At 33.4% G+C, this 15,066-nt stretch overlaps 1 protein-coding gene across 1 annotated transcript; it reads right to left on the minus strand.

Moving 5' to 3' along the window:
- Positions 1 to 742: 742 nt before the first annotated feature.
- On the minus strand, positions 743 to 12,401 carry LOC142622609 (auxin efflux carrier component 2-like). Its single transcript, XM_075796124.1, has 6 exons — positions 11,288 to 12,401; positions 10,930 to 11,128; positions 9,514 to 9,599; positions 7,987 to 8,144; positions 942 to 1,018; positions 743 to 809 (listed from the first exon to the last, which is right to left on the minus strand). The coding sequence occupies exons 1-6, from the start codon at positions 12,399 to 12,401 to the stop codon at positions 743 to 745; spliced, it is 1,701 nt and encodes a 566-aa protein (XP_075652239.1).
- Between the last annotated feature and the right edge of the window lie 2,665 nt (positions 12,402 to 15,066).

The following is a 15,066-nucleotide window of genomic DNA, read 5'->3' on the forward strand; positions in this document are numbered from 1 at the left end:
TATATAGTTATAATTTAATTTTGTCTTTTATATCTTCAATTAACACCTTTCCCTCTTCGTTTTCAAAAAAAAAAAAAAAAACACCTTTCCCTCTGGATTCGACTTAGAACTCACGAAGACCAAGTTATTATTTTTTCAACAATCTTACCCTTGGAAGTATTATTGAAGTCCCAACACTTTTTATTCAAAATCCATAAAAATGAATTTATATTATTAAAGTGTTGAGGTTGATTTTTTTCAAATAGTATATTGCTGATGATATTGTCATACAACACATTCAAGAAAACATAAACTAATCCAGGAAAAGTATAATGAATAATAATTGATTTGAAATATGAATACAAAACAATATTAAATTATAAATAGATGCATGTATTTATATTTCTTTTATTTATTTATATAATTAGAGTTCACTTAGAAAAATCTTAACTTTGCCAATGACTACTTTCTACCTAATAAAAAAAATTATATATATAGTAGTTCTACAAACGCCAAAAATTTTCATAGATAATTTCACTTACCCTCTTACTCTTATTCACCACAAAAAAAAAAAAAGAAAAAAAGAAAAGGAAAAGAATTATGTGAAAAAGTCAGTGAAAATTTGTGTGGTAATAGACTTTTTGATTCATATAACTGGGTAAGATAGCAAAAGTAATTAAATACGTAGAGTCCAACAATGAGAAATCAAATCAAATGGTGTCGATCCTCCTCAGCCTAACTTGGATGTACATTTAACCAGAACTCAAAGCCCAAGAAGTACATAGTAAATAATTGTAATGGGCACGGCAAGGATCAATCCAAAAATAACCCTGCAGAAATTGTAACACCAAGATTAACTTATATTTATTATTATCGTTCTTATTCATTACTCTATATCCACATATTTTCTTCTATAAGATTTTATTCTAAATATTAACTAAGAAAAATCCAAAAATACTTACGCAGTGCTAACTATGTCTGGATGAACATCGTACTCCTTGGCATACACAAAGGGAACAATTGATAAGGGAAGAGCAGCCTGCGACAAGAGGTAAAGGTTGAATATAGCAAGTTTGTTATTCTCAGAGTTGTTTGTGTAACTATAATACATCCAGTATTTTCAAGAGTGACTCTTATAGCTTGTTTGGATGGATGGAGAGTAGAGTAAGTTAAATTACCTTATTTTGATGTTTTTCAAGGGAGAAGGGGGAGGGATTTGGAGGGGTTCTAACTACTTCTAATCCCTCATTTTTAATTCCCTCAATTTGGAGAGATTTGGAGGAAAAGTAGAGCATAAAAATGCTTGACCAAATGATTACCAAATTTACCCTTATCATATTAATAAAATTACAAATTATGAAAGGACTAATTATTCTACTCTCCCTTACTTAATTTTAAAAACATCAAAATAAGGTGGATGATAACCATTCCTCTCTACTCTACTCTCCCTCTAAACTTTCAAACATAGTGTTGGGAAAATTTAGACCCCGGTTGATAGAATTAACAAGTTTTAAACCCAAGTTGTTAATTAGATTTATTATGCATAAACTTGGTAAACAAACAAACATCAATATCATGTCAAACTAAGTGCAGTAGAAAAATAAATAAGACAAGATATGATGACCTAGGAAAACAATGAAACCAACCAGTTTTACAGTAAAAAACCTGGGAGGAAACCTTCCTGAAAAGCAATTCACTATAGTAAAGAAAAATTTCAGATCTAGTACAAAAACCTTTGTCCCTAGACTCTACAATCCCCGTAGATAAACTTACAGCAGAAACCTTCTACCGGTTCAGAACCTCTGAACTCTTCAATATAGGAACGTCACCTTTTTGATGCACGGATCCCAGTACGTGACTCACTCATTTACATGAATCCTAGTACGTGACTCACTCACCAACTTAAGAAAGAAGAATATTGGCTATAAAGTTCTTCACTTCATCAACAATGAAGATCAAGAAGCACTTGGTTACAAAACCCTAAGGCATAAAAGATGCAGTAGCTTCTTTCAGAGAGAATAAGGCTTCCGTCACCTTTTGAATATGTTCTCCTTGTATTATCTTATGTGACGGCCTCTAAAATAAGCCTTATATATGTCTAAAGTTGTGAGAAAAGAAACCCTACACAAATACAAAAGCCTGGCCCAAAAATCAGATTTGAAAATTCTGATTTCTGTAACCTCGATAGATATCTCGATAGATAGCAGGTGTCGAGCCTCATTAGACCTCGATAGATAGCTATCTGTCGAGTAGCTGTCGAGCAGCTGTCCAGTTTTAGTAAACACCTTTTCTTCACTTGTTTCTTGGTCTAATCTTCATGGCTTTAATATTAGACTTGAACAACATGTTCTTTGAAGTATTAAGCACATCCTAGATCTACCAAAATACAAGTAAAGTGCGTTTTGTCAAATGATTAGCCAACTACATAAAATATTTCTTAACAATCTCTCCCTTTAGCAATCCGTGACAAAACCATAACAAACAAATGAACATATGAGAGAAGTAATAAATCACTCAACTCATACTTACTTGTTGAATACAATAAAATCTATCCTAATACAAACTCTTGAAAAACTTTGCAAGAAGAGAGTTTATGGCATGGAAGACTTTGATAACTTGTATTTCTGAAATACTTTAAACGAAATACATCAAGACATCTTTGTGTGAAGCAGAAATAAGAGATTGCATACAAATAAAGAAATATGTGTATAAATAGAGAAAATAAACAACACATGTAAAGATAGGTGAATAATACATACATCATCACATATACCACTTAATAAGCACAATGTATGTAAACATGGTCACAAGACCTAAGGTATAAGAAGAAGAAGCTAAAAGTAGCTCCTACAACAAGGAGGTAAACACTCCCCTTAACAAGATGAAACACATCTCCCCCTTACAAGGGCATGTATTTCTCCCTCCTAACTTGTAGAATCTTAAAGAAAAAAAATCACAAATTCTCCAATTTCTCCCCTTTTTTGTCATGATTGACAAAAGGTATAAGAAACTATAAAACTTTATCCGAGAAATATAAAGATGATCAAGGGGGCACAAAGAATAAAAAAAATGCATGAATGTAATGAAACAAGATGCTATGGATAACAAGATAAGATAAACATGCAAAAACATGTGAAAAGCAATGCATGCAGAGGATCTCAATCGATCGAGAGGTGTTGAGAAGCTATCAATCATACCTCGATGGATCGAACAGCTATCGAGGGGACATGAACTTTCTCGATTGATCCACCTAGCTATCGAGAGGTGTCGAGATTGCGATAAAATAAAACAGAAGAACTCAACAGATAAGTCAGGTATCGAGAGGTGTCGAGGAGGTGTCGAGATGGCTTAAAAACAGTTTTTTAAGAAGAAAAAAACATAGATATGAATGCAATCAAACATACAGTTCAGTCAAATATCCAAACAACATTTTAACCTCTCAAAAACATCTCTCAATCAACAAAGAGATAAGCATTTAGCTTCCAAAAACACACACACACACACACACATACTAAACAAGTCAAACCAATTTTATATTTCAAAAACAAGTTAAAACAGTTTAATGAGTATACATCAACACATGTAAATCTTTTGATGACCAAATCACATTGTACCTGCACATGTATCAAAAGTAGCAAAGAATATTGCGTGTTGTGTGTATACATCGCAAGATTGTATGAGTGTCTCAAAGTTATGACGATTTGAGAATTAAGAAATGAGAAAATCATTTTAACTCACATACAATCATAACTGTTTGATGGGGACTATCACCTTTGAGGTACATCCAATAACTCCCACATCTCCTAGAAAACACGCTTGCAATCATATTTAAACCATTTTTGTTCTTTTTGCTTTTATTTTCTTTTTATTTTTTTTTATCAAGCAAACCATGTATGGGTATATAAAAGAGAGAAGAAATACCTAATTATGTTAAGCTTTTGACATTGCACTTTTGCTATGCCGAAGCATACAGATGTCATTGACATTGCACTTTTGCTATACCGAAGCATACAGATGTCATATCATGATTGGCGGGTTACAGTAGTGAGATGACTATTTATGCCTTTTTCTTAGGATTTTCTAGTCCTACCCGTCAAAAAGAGTGATACGAGTGTTTAATATAAGAGATCACTTAACCTTACTCATCACAAACAAAGAGCCACATAACTCACTTGCTTAGTTGTGCACAAGGATATTCATCTAAGTTACAAGAGATAAAAAGTTTAAAAAACTCTGTTTCAATGGCCATTTTAAGGTTCACAAGAATCAATGTACACAAACATACACTATTTTTGAATTTTTCTAAATTTTTCAATTTTTTTTTTTAATTTTGAAAAAAAAAAAAAACTAACCAACTAAACAAAAACAGACAAACAATCATGAAAGCATAAAAGAAAGATGTATATGTATGAAAACATGATTCTAAAAGCAGATAAGAAATCAAACAAAGAGAGTCTTACTTTAGATAGAAAGAATTAAAGCAGAAGACAACAGAAAAGACAGTTAAGTCTTAGGTTCCTTTCTTACCCACACAGCACGAGTCTTTGGCCGTGAAGATGAAAAGACACGTGTCCTAGTATGTCTACTAAAGGACATAGAAGAATTTAAATTCTCCTAAAATTGAGTTAAAAATCTCAAAGTTTTTAATAACTCTCCAAACAAAGGTGTAGGTCCTTGAGAGGAAATCTGTGACCGTTTGGATATTTGCTTTTGAGGATACAACTTAAAGCAATTAGGACGAATGTGTCCAGAAACACCACAATGGTGACAAACATGAGGTCTAACAAAGGATTTAGAATTAGCCAAAGCAGTTTTGGATTTCATACCTTTATTACCTTTCTCAGATTGGGGCACAGAGACAGTCCTTGATCCAGAAGCCGTGGAAGAGGAGGGGCTGGAGGAAACAACATATTCTAAGCCATTCTTATCAGAACTAGGTTTTTGAAAACTCAAAACCTCATCAAGTTTTGCACTAGACATTCTCTCCATTTGAGTTTTAGCTTGACTAAGCTCAACCTTGAGATTCTTGACCTTCTCTTCTAATGAGGTGTTCTCTACAATGAGAGTCTTAATTAACCTTGTAGTCTCATCTAGTTTGACTAACAGATCAGCCTTCTCAGTTTTTACCTCATTAAGCTCTTTTTTACAAAGATGAGAAGTCTTTTCAGATTTTATGAATTCAGTGCATAGCTTATCATAGGCTTCCCGAATGGTCATATTCTTAGATACTTCATCATTAGAAGAATCCTCACTGTCACTAACACTCTCCATAATCACCTTATTAGTTGAGGCAGTAAAGGCCATAACGTGACTACATTCATCCATATACTCATCAGAAGAGTTATTTTCAGTGTCACTCCAAGTAGCAACCAACCTTTTATCTTCTGACTTCTTGGCCTTTTCCCTCACAAGGTAGTTTGGGCATTCTATCCTCATATGACCAAAACCCTTGCACTCGTGGCATTGGATGATGGACTTCTTATTCTTCCTCATCCTAGAGGATTTAGATTTCCTAGGAGGTTTGCCCTTGTATTTTTTCTTGAATTGAAGAAGTTTGATAATCTCATTAGTTATGAAGGTTAGATGTTCATCCTCCTCATCATCATCATCTTCATCTTCATCTTCAGAGTTCTCAATCTCTTCCTCTATACCCTTAAGAGCTAAATTTTTACTCTTTCCACCATTTTCCATTGAGCCTAATCCCATCTCATAGGTTTGAAGGTTCCCTACAAACTCAGTCAAATAAATTTGATCAATGTCATTTGCTTCTTCAATGGCAGTGATTTTTGCATGGAATCTTTCAAGTAAGGACCTAAGGATTTTCCTAACAATTTTCCTAACAATTTTGGATTCTATTATAAACTCACCAAGGTTGAAGGCAGAATTTACAATATCCTTGAGTTTAGCATAGAACTCATCAAAAGTCTCATCCTCCTCCATCCTTATTTCTTCAAAACTACTAGAGAGTCTTTGAAGGTTCACAGTCTTCATTGCCTTGGTACCTTCATAGGTGGTCTCAAGAATGGCCCATGCTTCCTTGGCAACTTCCGTAGATGATATTTTCTTAAATTCCTCATTGGTTACCCTACAAAACAAAGCATTTAAGGCCCTACTGTTGAAATTTGCCACTATGATTGTTGCATCATCCCAATCCACCGGCGATTCCTTTGGCTTAATACAGACTTCAACAACTTGCCATACTTGTTCACTTAAAGCCTACAAAAACACTTTCATACGAACTTTTCAGTACCCATAATTAGTGTCATCAAATAAAGGAGGAATCAAAAGAGATTGTCCATGATTCATGACAACGGGGGTCAAGGATCATACTCAGGAAATTAATCCAATCAGAGTGTACCCGCTCTGATACCACTTGTTGGAAAAATTTAGACTCCGATTGATAAAATTAACAAGTTTTAAACCCAAGTTGTTAATTAAATTTATTATGCATATAAATTTGGTAAAACAAACAAACATTAATATCATGTCAAACTAAATGCAGCAGAAAAATAAATAAGACAAGATATGATAACCTAGGAAAACTAATGAAACCAACCAATTTCACAATAAAAAACGTGAGGGGAAACCTTCCCGAAAAGCAATTCACTATAGTAAAGAGAAATTTCAGATCTAGTACAAAACCTTTGTTCCTAAACTCTACAATCCCCATAGATGAACTTATAGCAGAAACCTTCTACCGCTTCAGAACCTCTGAACTCTTCAATATATGAACGCCACCCTTTTGATGCACAGATTCCAGTACGTGACTCACTCCTTTGCACGAATTCCAGTACGTGACTCACTCACCAACTTAAGAAAGAAGAATGTTGGCTACAAAGTTCTTCACTTCATCAACAATGAAGATTAAGAAGCACTTGGTTACAAAACTCTAAGGCGTAAAAGACACAGTAGCTTCTTTCAGAGAGAATAAGGCTTCAGTCACCTTTTGCATATGTTCTCCTTAGATTCTCTTATGTGACGGCCTCTAAAATAAGCCTTATATATGTTTAGGATTGTGAGAAAAGAAACCCTACACAAATACAAAAGCCTGGCCTAAAAATCAGATCTGAAAATTCTGATTTCCGTAATCTCGATAGATATCTCGATCGATAGCAGGTGTTGAGCCTCATTAAACCTTGATAGATAGCTATCTGTCGAGTAATTGTCGAGCAGCTGTCCAGCATTAGTAAACACCTTTTCTTCACTTGTTTCTTGGTCCAATCTTAATGACTTTAATACTAGACTTGAACAACATGTTCTTTGAAGTATTAAGCACATTCTAAATCTACCTAAATACAAGTAAAGTGCGTTTTGTCAAAGGATTAGCCAACTACATAAAATATGTCCTTAACGCATAGCATTAAAGAGCTAGCATATCAGTATTCGCATCAGGTCGTGCAAATTTTTTTGTCTATTTTAATATAAGAACTTATTTTTTATTATTATTTTACATACTCACTTTTTAAAACATTTCACATTAAGATTATCTAATTTTACACTACATTTTATTAAAATATCAATTTTTTTTTTGATTATTTTTCTTTCTTCACACACAACAACTATTCTTTCTCTAAAAAAAAAAAAAATCAATCATTATCTACTATTTTCCTTTATTCTCAAGATAAGTAAAGAAAGAATAATAAACTATAATACCATATATTTATACGGTTAATATAGCAATTTTTACACAACTTTGTATGGTTTGATGTGGGTGATTTTTGGGCTTGAGTTGGCTAAAATGCGATATATTTTTATTATACAAACACTAATGAGAGTGCTCAAACATCCCTCCATCGGAAAGTAATGTTATGAACTAAAGAAGTCTAAACATAATTTTGAATATAAACAATGCTACGGCATAATTTTAAAAGAATTAACTAAATATTGTGGAATGGAAGGTTTAATTAATGTCATGGTTTTGAAGAGTTTATTTGTTCATATATTAACTGAATTAATTAATTAATATCGATATTAGAGAATGCACGCTTTCAATTTTAGTTGGTGTACCTGAACAATTACAATTTGCAAAAGAAGTCCACGAAGACCAACAGCTAAAGAGGTTGCTGCAATTACTCCAGGGCCGATCAAGAACCTAACAACCATGGTAAACGCTGCCATGGATTTTCCACAAGCAATGAACTTTGGCTGTAAAGCCATGAATAGACCTGGTAAAGCAATTAATAATTGGTTCATTACTTGAAAAAAAAATAATAATAAAATAAGAGAGATGCTACATTCACAATATTCTTACAACATTTTTACAACAAATCACAGGTGGTTAGTTGTTATTAGTTCAAATTTGAACCTAACACGAAAATTACTTTTTTGCCCCAACAATAACAATCAGTAACAACCTGCCACTTAGGATTTGTTGTAAAAATATTGTGGACATATCATTTCTCATAAAGTAAATAGGAATTGACATAAAAAGGTTTAGATTTTATACCTTATTAAAGTTACAAACTTATGAAACTATTTAAATTTGAATCCCATAAGCACATTCTTTATTGAGGGCATTAATGATTAATGAAGCAGGAAAACAAAAAGGAAAGGTAAAACCGTGAAAGTCGCTTTCTTACTCCAGCTAACTATTTGGTTAGGACATAAAAAAATGGGGGATACAAATAGTCCAAGGAAAAAAAAGTGTGGGATATAAAATAATTAATTTCTCCTCATGTGTCTTTATTTGGGAGCGTGGAAAAGTTGAGGGAAGGAAGACTCTTTGTTTGGTTAAGAAGAAAAATGAGATGTTAGGAAATGTTATTTATATAAATTTACTTTTATACCCCTCTTATATAAATCAAAATTTTTAATAGCTTATAAAAAGTAATTTAAAAAAAAAAAATACATAAACTTACAAACTAATAAAACATCCAAAAAAGAAGAAGAAAAAACTCAAACAAACAAACACAAAAAAAGGTAAATGTGTCATTTCCCATCTTCCCCAATTCCTCCTCCATTTTCCTCCCAAATTGGGGAGATTGATTTTTAGTGGGTCAAGAAAGAAAACACTCGAGCCCCGCCAAAATCATCACTTTCCCCTCCCAACCAAACAACCAAAACTACCATTTTCTCCCCTATATATTTTTCTATCCCCTTTTCCATCCTTCCCCAAATCACCTCAACCAAATGGATACCAAATGTGGTTTTCTCTTTCTACCCTCTCTTTCAATAACTAGGAAATTGATTTATGAATAAGTTTTAATTAAGTGAAATGCAAAGTTTAATTAATAATTTCCTGCTTTTCTTTGCTTTATTATTGCCCATAACAACGAAAATGAATTACAAATATTGACAAAAACTTCAAATTGAAATGATTTCATAATACATTTAAGACTTTATTAATTGACAAAAATATAAATCTAGGACCTAATAAAAAATATGGTGTAAAGTTTGGACATTTTTTTTAAATTTGTAAAATAAAATAAGTAAGGAAAAAAAAAGGAAGGAAAAAAGAAAAAGAAGAAGAAAAAAAGAAAAGAAAAGAAGAGAGGAAACAATATGCAATGTGAAGCATTAGTTGCAAAAGGGTACCTAAACTGAATTGAGCCATTCCCAGGCCTGCGCTCGATATCATTGTTATGGATCCATCTATGATTGTTGGCAATTTAATGTGACACCTAAAAATGCAAGAGAGTTAAGAAATTTAATCATAATATCATATATTGTAATAAAATTTGGATTTTATAAGCTATGTTTGTCCCCAAGTGTATCACTATCAGCTTTATTTATTTATTTATTTTTTTTCTGTTTATATCTTTTTTTCTTTTTCATATTATTTTTCCTTATAATATAAAAAATCAAAGGAGATTTATTATTAAAGTACCCCCTGTTAAAACTCAATTAGTAAAAGTTTATGTATTAATTTTTTTCATTATAAAATCCTACATGCTTTTACCATGTAACTTGAAATACGTACTATCTTTTTATTGTAAATTTTCAATAACATTATAGAAAATCCTTCTTTAGTTTACATATAATTTTACATCCAAATTAAACAACAGGCCAATCTAAAACTAATATACTAAAACTAATTAATTTTGTTTTATGGGTGAAACTCTATTACGAAAATTCCAATAAGTTTAAATTATTATTTGAATTATATTTTTATTACTAAAAAATTTTAAATTTTAAAGGAAATTTCAATGTTTATTTTAAATTATTTAAACTTTTTTTTTTATAGTCTTCTGTTTTGACGGAAAATCTGTTGTTGATGTTAAGACTTTTTTTTGGAGAACCGTTGATGTTATATATTTTCTTTTTTTGAGAAAGCGTTGATGTTAGACTTTGGTCATATGATTTAATGTTTAAAAAAAAAAAATTAACAATGCCACTTGTAAATTCTAATGATATATAAATTCAACTAACCCGTGCATCAAACGGATATATTTCTTGTAATGGATTATTTTTATCATGCTCTGTGACAACTTAGCTGGACAGAACAGTATGTATGCTCAAGTTATTTAATTTTGTTGTATCGGCAATAATTGCAATAAATGAATTATTTCTCTAAAACAAAGCTGAACAGAACAGTATATATATATATGTTGTTTTTTGAAAAAAAACAAAGCTATATTTATATGGTGCCTACTGCCTAAATCAAAACCGAAAACTATAATTCTGTGGAACAAATATAATAATTTGGAAGTGGAAAGAGACACAGAATGAATTAGCTATAGAAAAAGGGAAGCATATATATATATATATATATATATATATATATATATATATATATATATATATATATATATATTGTAATGAAGTATTCGTCATTGGTTATTTAAAAAATGAAAAATGCGCAATATATATAGACACCAAAGAATTTCATAGACCTGTAAGAACAACAATAAAACTAAATTATCTAATAGTATTAATTTATGGCAGTGTATATATAATAAACGTTCAATAACCAGTTAGTGATAATCATTACTTTGAAATTTTCCTGAGTACCTGAATGCTATTAAGGACCATATAAGGCCCAAAACACTTGCGTAGGTACTTGGGTTTCTTACAAGCTTCCTCCAAACCATGATGAATACAAGCTTAATTATGACACTTGTGGGAGGCATCTGAAGTTTCATGTGAGACCTACTTGCCTTGAAGTTAGCCTCTTCCTCTAGATCAAGCTCCCTATTCCCGGTGATTTTCCCTGCAGATAGCTCATATACCTCAAATGTTTCAATTGATTATCGATGATAAACTCCTCTTTGATATGTGATCATGAAGTAAAGAACTTTGATCATTTGATATAATCAATGTTCGAAAGCAATATTAATTTCACGAAAATCACAAAGAAAAGGTAGTTCACCTCCTGACGTAGTGGAACCATGTTTAACAGCAGTACTTGTAGTGCTGAAAGCATCTCTGCCATTGTTATGCACATCAGAAACTGGTGAAGAGCTAGTGCTCCAAACAAACATGTGAAGCCCCTGCTTGTTATTAGGAACCTGACCACCGCCACCACCAACACTGACACTATTCATCTTTCGATAATTACTGCTAGACGCAGACCCTAAAAACATCAGATGATCCGGTGATGCGTAAGGTGAAAATCGATCACGGGTCCTTGTGTAACCATGTTTTGGACTTGACTCCATGTATCCAGACATGGGGAGCAGAAAATTCCCATCTGTTTGGCTAAAGCTTGAAGTTCTTGAAATTGAACGGTAGGGTTCTTGTGGAGTAGATTGTACTGAGTAAATCTCTACACCATTGACTGGGTTTGATGCTCGCGGTCTTTGGGTAAGGGAACCCAGGTTGGCACGGGAATACATTCCAACGGACCTATTAATCAAAGATTGTCTCAAAACCACGTGAAGCTTTCCGTCCTCACTGATCTCAGTCTCCGCCTCTATTGGGTCTTGACCACTGAGCGAAATAAGGTCGGACTCAACCTTGAAGGAGGCGATGGATCCTGCAGTCTCAGGAAACTGCTCAGCAAGGAGGACCTTTGCAGCTCTGATCTCAAGCAAGCAGAGCGAGACATTATACCAAACAATAGCCTGAAGAACCACAACCTGGACCATAAGAGCTCTAGAGATCTCTCCGTACATGGCTGTCATGAGAGGTATTCCTATGAAGAAATTGTTAGGGAGGGTGGAGAGTGAGAACATGGTGATGGTCCATTCAATGCTGCCCTTTTTGCTTAAAGCTTGCCATAGAAATAGAGCTACAAGAATTACCACTTTTTGAAGAGAGTCTCCAGCGATGAACCGAAAGTTCATGGCATAAGGGTTGTTGGTGGCAACAACGTGGAAACAAAGTAATGGAGCCGCAAACAACGCCACAACGCGGTTGATGCCTGTGCACTGCTCCAGTGTGAATATTTTCCACCACTTAACCGAGGCAAAACCTAATAGCATAGCAAAATATAAGGGCACAATGGCCGCAAATATATTATAAATCCCCGTACCAGTGATCATGGTTTACACTGAGAAAGAGGGCTAATTGAGCTAGATGGGAAGATTCTTCTTTCAAAGACCGGAAACATAGTGGTTCATCCAGTTTGATGCGTTCTTCTGAGGGCCTGCTTGGGATTTTGATGCATGAACAGGATCGAAAAGACAATAAATAAAACAGAGTATTTTTAACAAGTTTGCTAGGACATTTGGTGGGCAGATTTCATACCAAAATGTGCAAGAATTATGAGATTTTGGGTTTATGAACTTACTTTAATTTTACGCATCAGATTTTACAATAAATGTATTTATGGCAAAAATAAACTGATTCCTTGCCACTGGTCTTATTCATTGCTTAGTTTAGGTAAATTCCTCAATGAAACGATGGCAGGCATATATGCATTAATCTTTTTTTTTTTTTTGGATTAAAAATGCCACATGTATAAATAAAGATTAGGATACAAGATGGGAACTAGCCACCATCGAATTGTCCTGTACAACAAGCCCCCCTAACAAGATTTAAGAGGAGGGAAAATAAAACCACTGGGAGAAACCTTTCCAATGGAACTATCCCAAAATAAAAACTACTAGAGAAAATTAAAACCTTCCCAATGAAACATGTCTACTATAGCAAGGGAATTTTTTACAATTTTAGGAAAACCATTTTCCTAGACTCTACTTATACCCGTAGAAAGCTTACCAAGAAAGTTTTTCACTACACTAGAATCTCTAGACTTCTTAACTATATGAAGTACCACCATGGATGATGCACTCATGATCACAACTAAAACCTCTAACTGAATTCAAGAACCTCTTGAATTTTTCTTCACAATAACAAGTTTGTGGTTGGAGCTATAGCTTCAGCTTTTTCATCAACTAATCTTCAGATTTGCTAGAAACTTTTCGATACGATGAATTTAAGAAAAAAATTTGGACAACCCTATACTCACAAATAGAGCTTTTTATATCAACCTAGGGATGACTTATAATGTCCCTTTTATATCCCAACAAGTAGAGCTCAAATTAGGCTTGAAATGAACTAGTTATTGGACTTTGCATTTTTTTATTTGTACTAATTCGCTGGAGTAAGAGGAAATAGAAACTTCACTTTCGAGCTTCGATTGATCAGGTCAGATGAAGGTTAGAGTCGAGTGTAGGAGTGTGTAGCCAACCCGCTAAAACCAAACCAACCCAACCCAACCCGCCAGGTTGGGTCAGTTTTTAGGGCTTGGTGGGTTGGGTTGGGTTACAAAATTTTTTTTGATAGCAGGTCAGGTTGGGTTCGGGTCATAAAATTCCAAACTTGCCAAACCTGACCGGACCCACCCATATATTTAAAATATATTATATAATTAATAAATTTTTTAAAAATAACCAGCTATTCCCATCTTATATAAAAGCCAATTAGTTTATACTTCATACAAACCCTAGTAAATTACTATTGTTGTTTAGTCATTAGTGTTGTTTGCCTTTAAGGAGTTACATTGATACTAATCTTTAGGAATTTTTTAAATATATTTACATTTATATCTTTTCTTGCTCAATTTAATAATAATAGTAATAAAAAAATTGTCCACCCATGAGTTCAACCTGACCCAATCCAACCCATGTGGGTTGGGTTGAGTTGGACTTATGTGATGGGTTAGGTTGAGTTAAATTTTTTTTAACCCACCATGGTGGGTTAGGTAAAAAAAATTCCCTTAACCCGACTCAACCTGACTCATGCACACCCCTAGTCTAGTGCAATCAGGGTGGAGTTTAGGCATGAAGTTGAGGTCATTGAAATTTCATTTTTCTTGAATTGTTCTTGAGAAGCCTTTATGTCTTCAATTTAATCTTCAATTACCATTTTAAGACACTCAAAGCTCACAACTAAACACACAATTTGGCCCATTTGACAACATTAAAACATATAGACCTAGCAACTTTTACCATATACAAATAGAACATGTACCTGTAGACAAATAATAAGTAAATTAAAGCATAATCCCACAAACTCAATCACTATTCACTCAAATAAAAAACATTGAATGACTTATCAATAATTAAGAATACATTCAATCCAGACCTGGTACAAACACCCATTTTTTACACCCTCCAATAGTAACATGACACATAAGCATTTTACAATCACTACTTTTATAAACCCAATATCATTTTTTTTTTGGTTTGAGAAACCGGCATGCCAGACCAATATCATTTAACCCAATATTGGGTTAAAACCCAATATCATAAATTAAAAAATTTCACCTCCCGCGCAACCGAAGAAAAAGAAGCCTACAATCACCAGAGACCTCCAACGCAATGACCTTAACATCTTGAGATTTTAATTCTTTATTTTTTGGAGATGAAGGTGAAGAGAATGAATGCAAAGAAAAAAAAATCTATAGGCAGTAAACTATCTGATCATTTGAGATTTTTTTTTGAGAAGGATCTGATCATTTGAGATGAAGGTGAAGGAGAACTCAGAATCAGACTCAACGACATAGTCCAAGTTGGAGAGGAAAGGTGGTGACTCATCCAAGTTGCCTACAAACTCAGTGGCAGAGTGCAGACTGTGCAGTGCTCAATTAGTCTGACAAGGAAGAGGAATAGGCAGTGAGGAATTGCTAGAGACCGTTGAGGTTGCTGTAAAAAGAAATGCTAGCGATATCTAAGGTGGTTGGAGGTTGGAATCTCTTGGTTCTTT

The sequence above is a fragment of the Castanea sativa genome, chromosome 1 (assembly GCF_040712315.1).
Source record: "Castanea sativa cultivar Marrone di Chiusa Pesio chromosome 1, ASM4071231v1".
Taxonomy (NCBI): Eukaryota; Viridiplantae; Streptophyta; class Magnoliopsida; order Fagales; family Fagaceae; genus Castanea; species Castanea sativa.

What these genes read in the sequence shown, in the direction of transcription:
- LOC142622609 (XM_075796124.1), bottom strand. Translation starts at nt 12,401, where the DNA reads ATGATCACTGGTACGGGGATTTATAATATATTTGCGGCCATTGTGCCC. An exon ending in TGGTCCTTAATAGCATTCAG is followed by an intron (nt 9,600 to 10,929) that starts GTACTCAGGAAA and finishes TTGCATTTTTAG; the next exon opens with GTGTCACATTAAATTGCCAA. An exon ending in CCAGACATAGTTAGCACTGC is followed by an intron (nt 810 to 941) that starts GTAAGTATTTTT and finishes CAATTTCTGCAG; the next exon opens with GGTTATTTTTGGATTGATCC.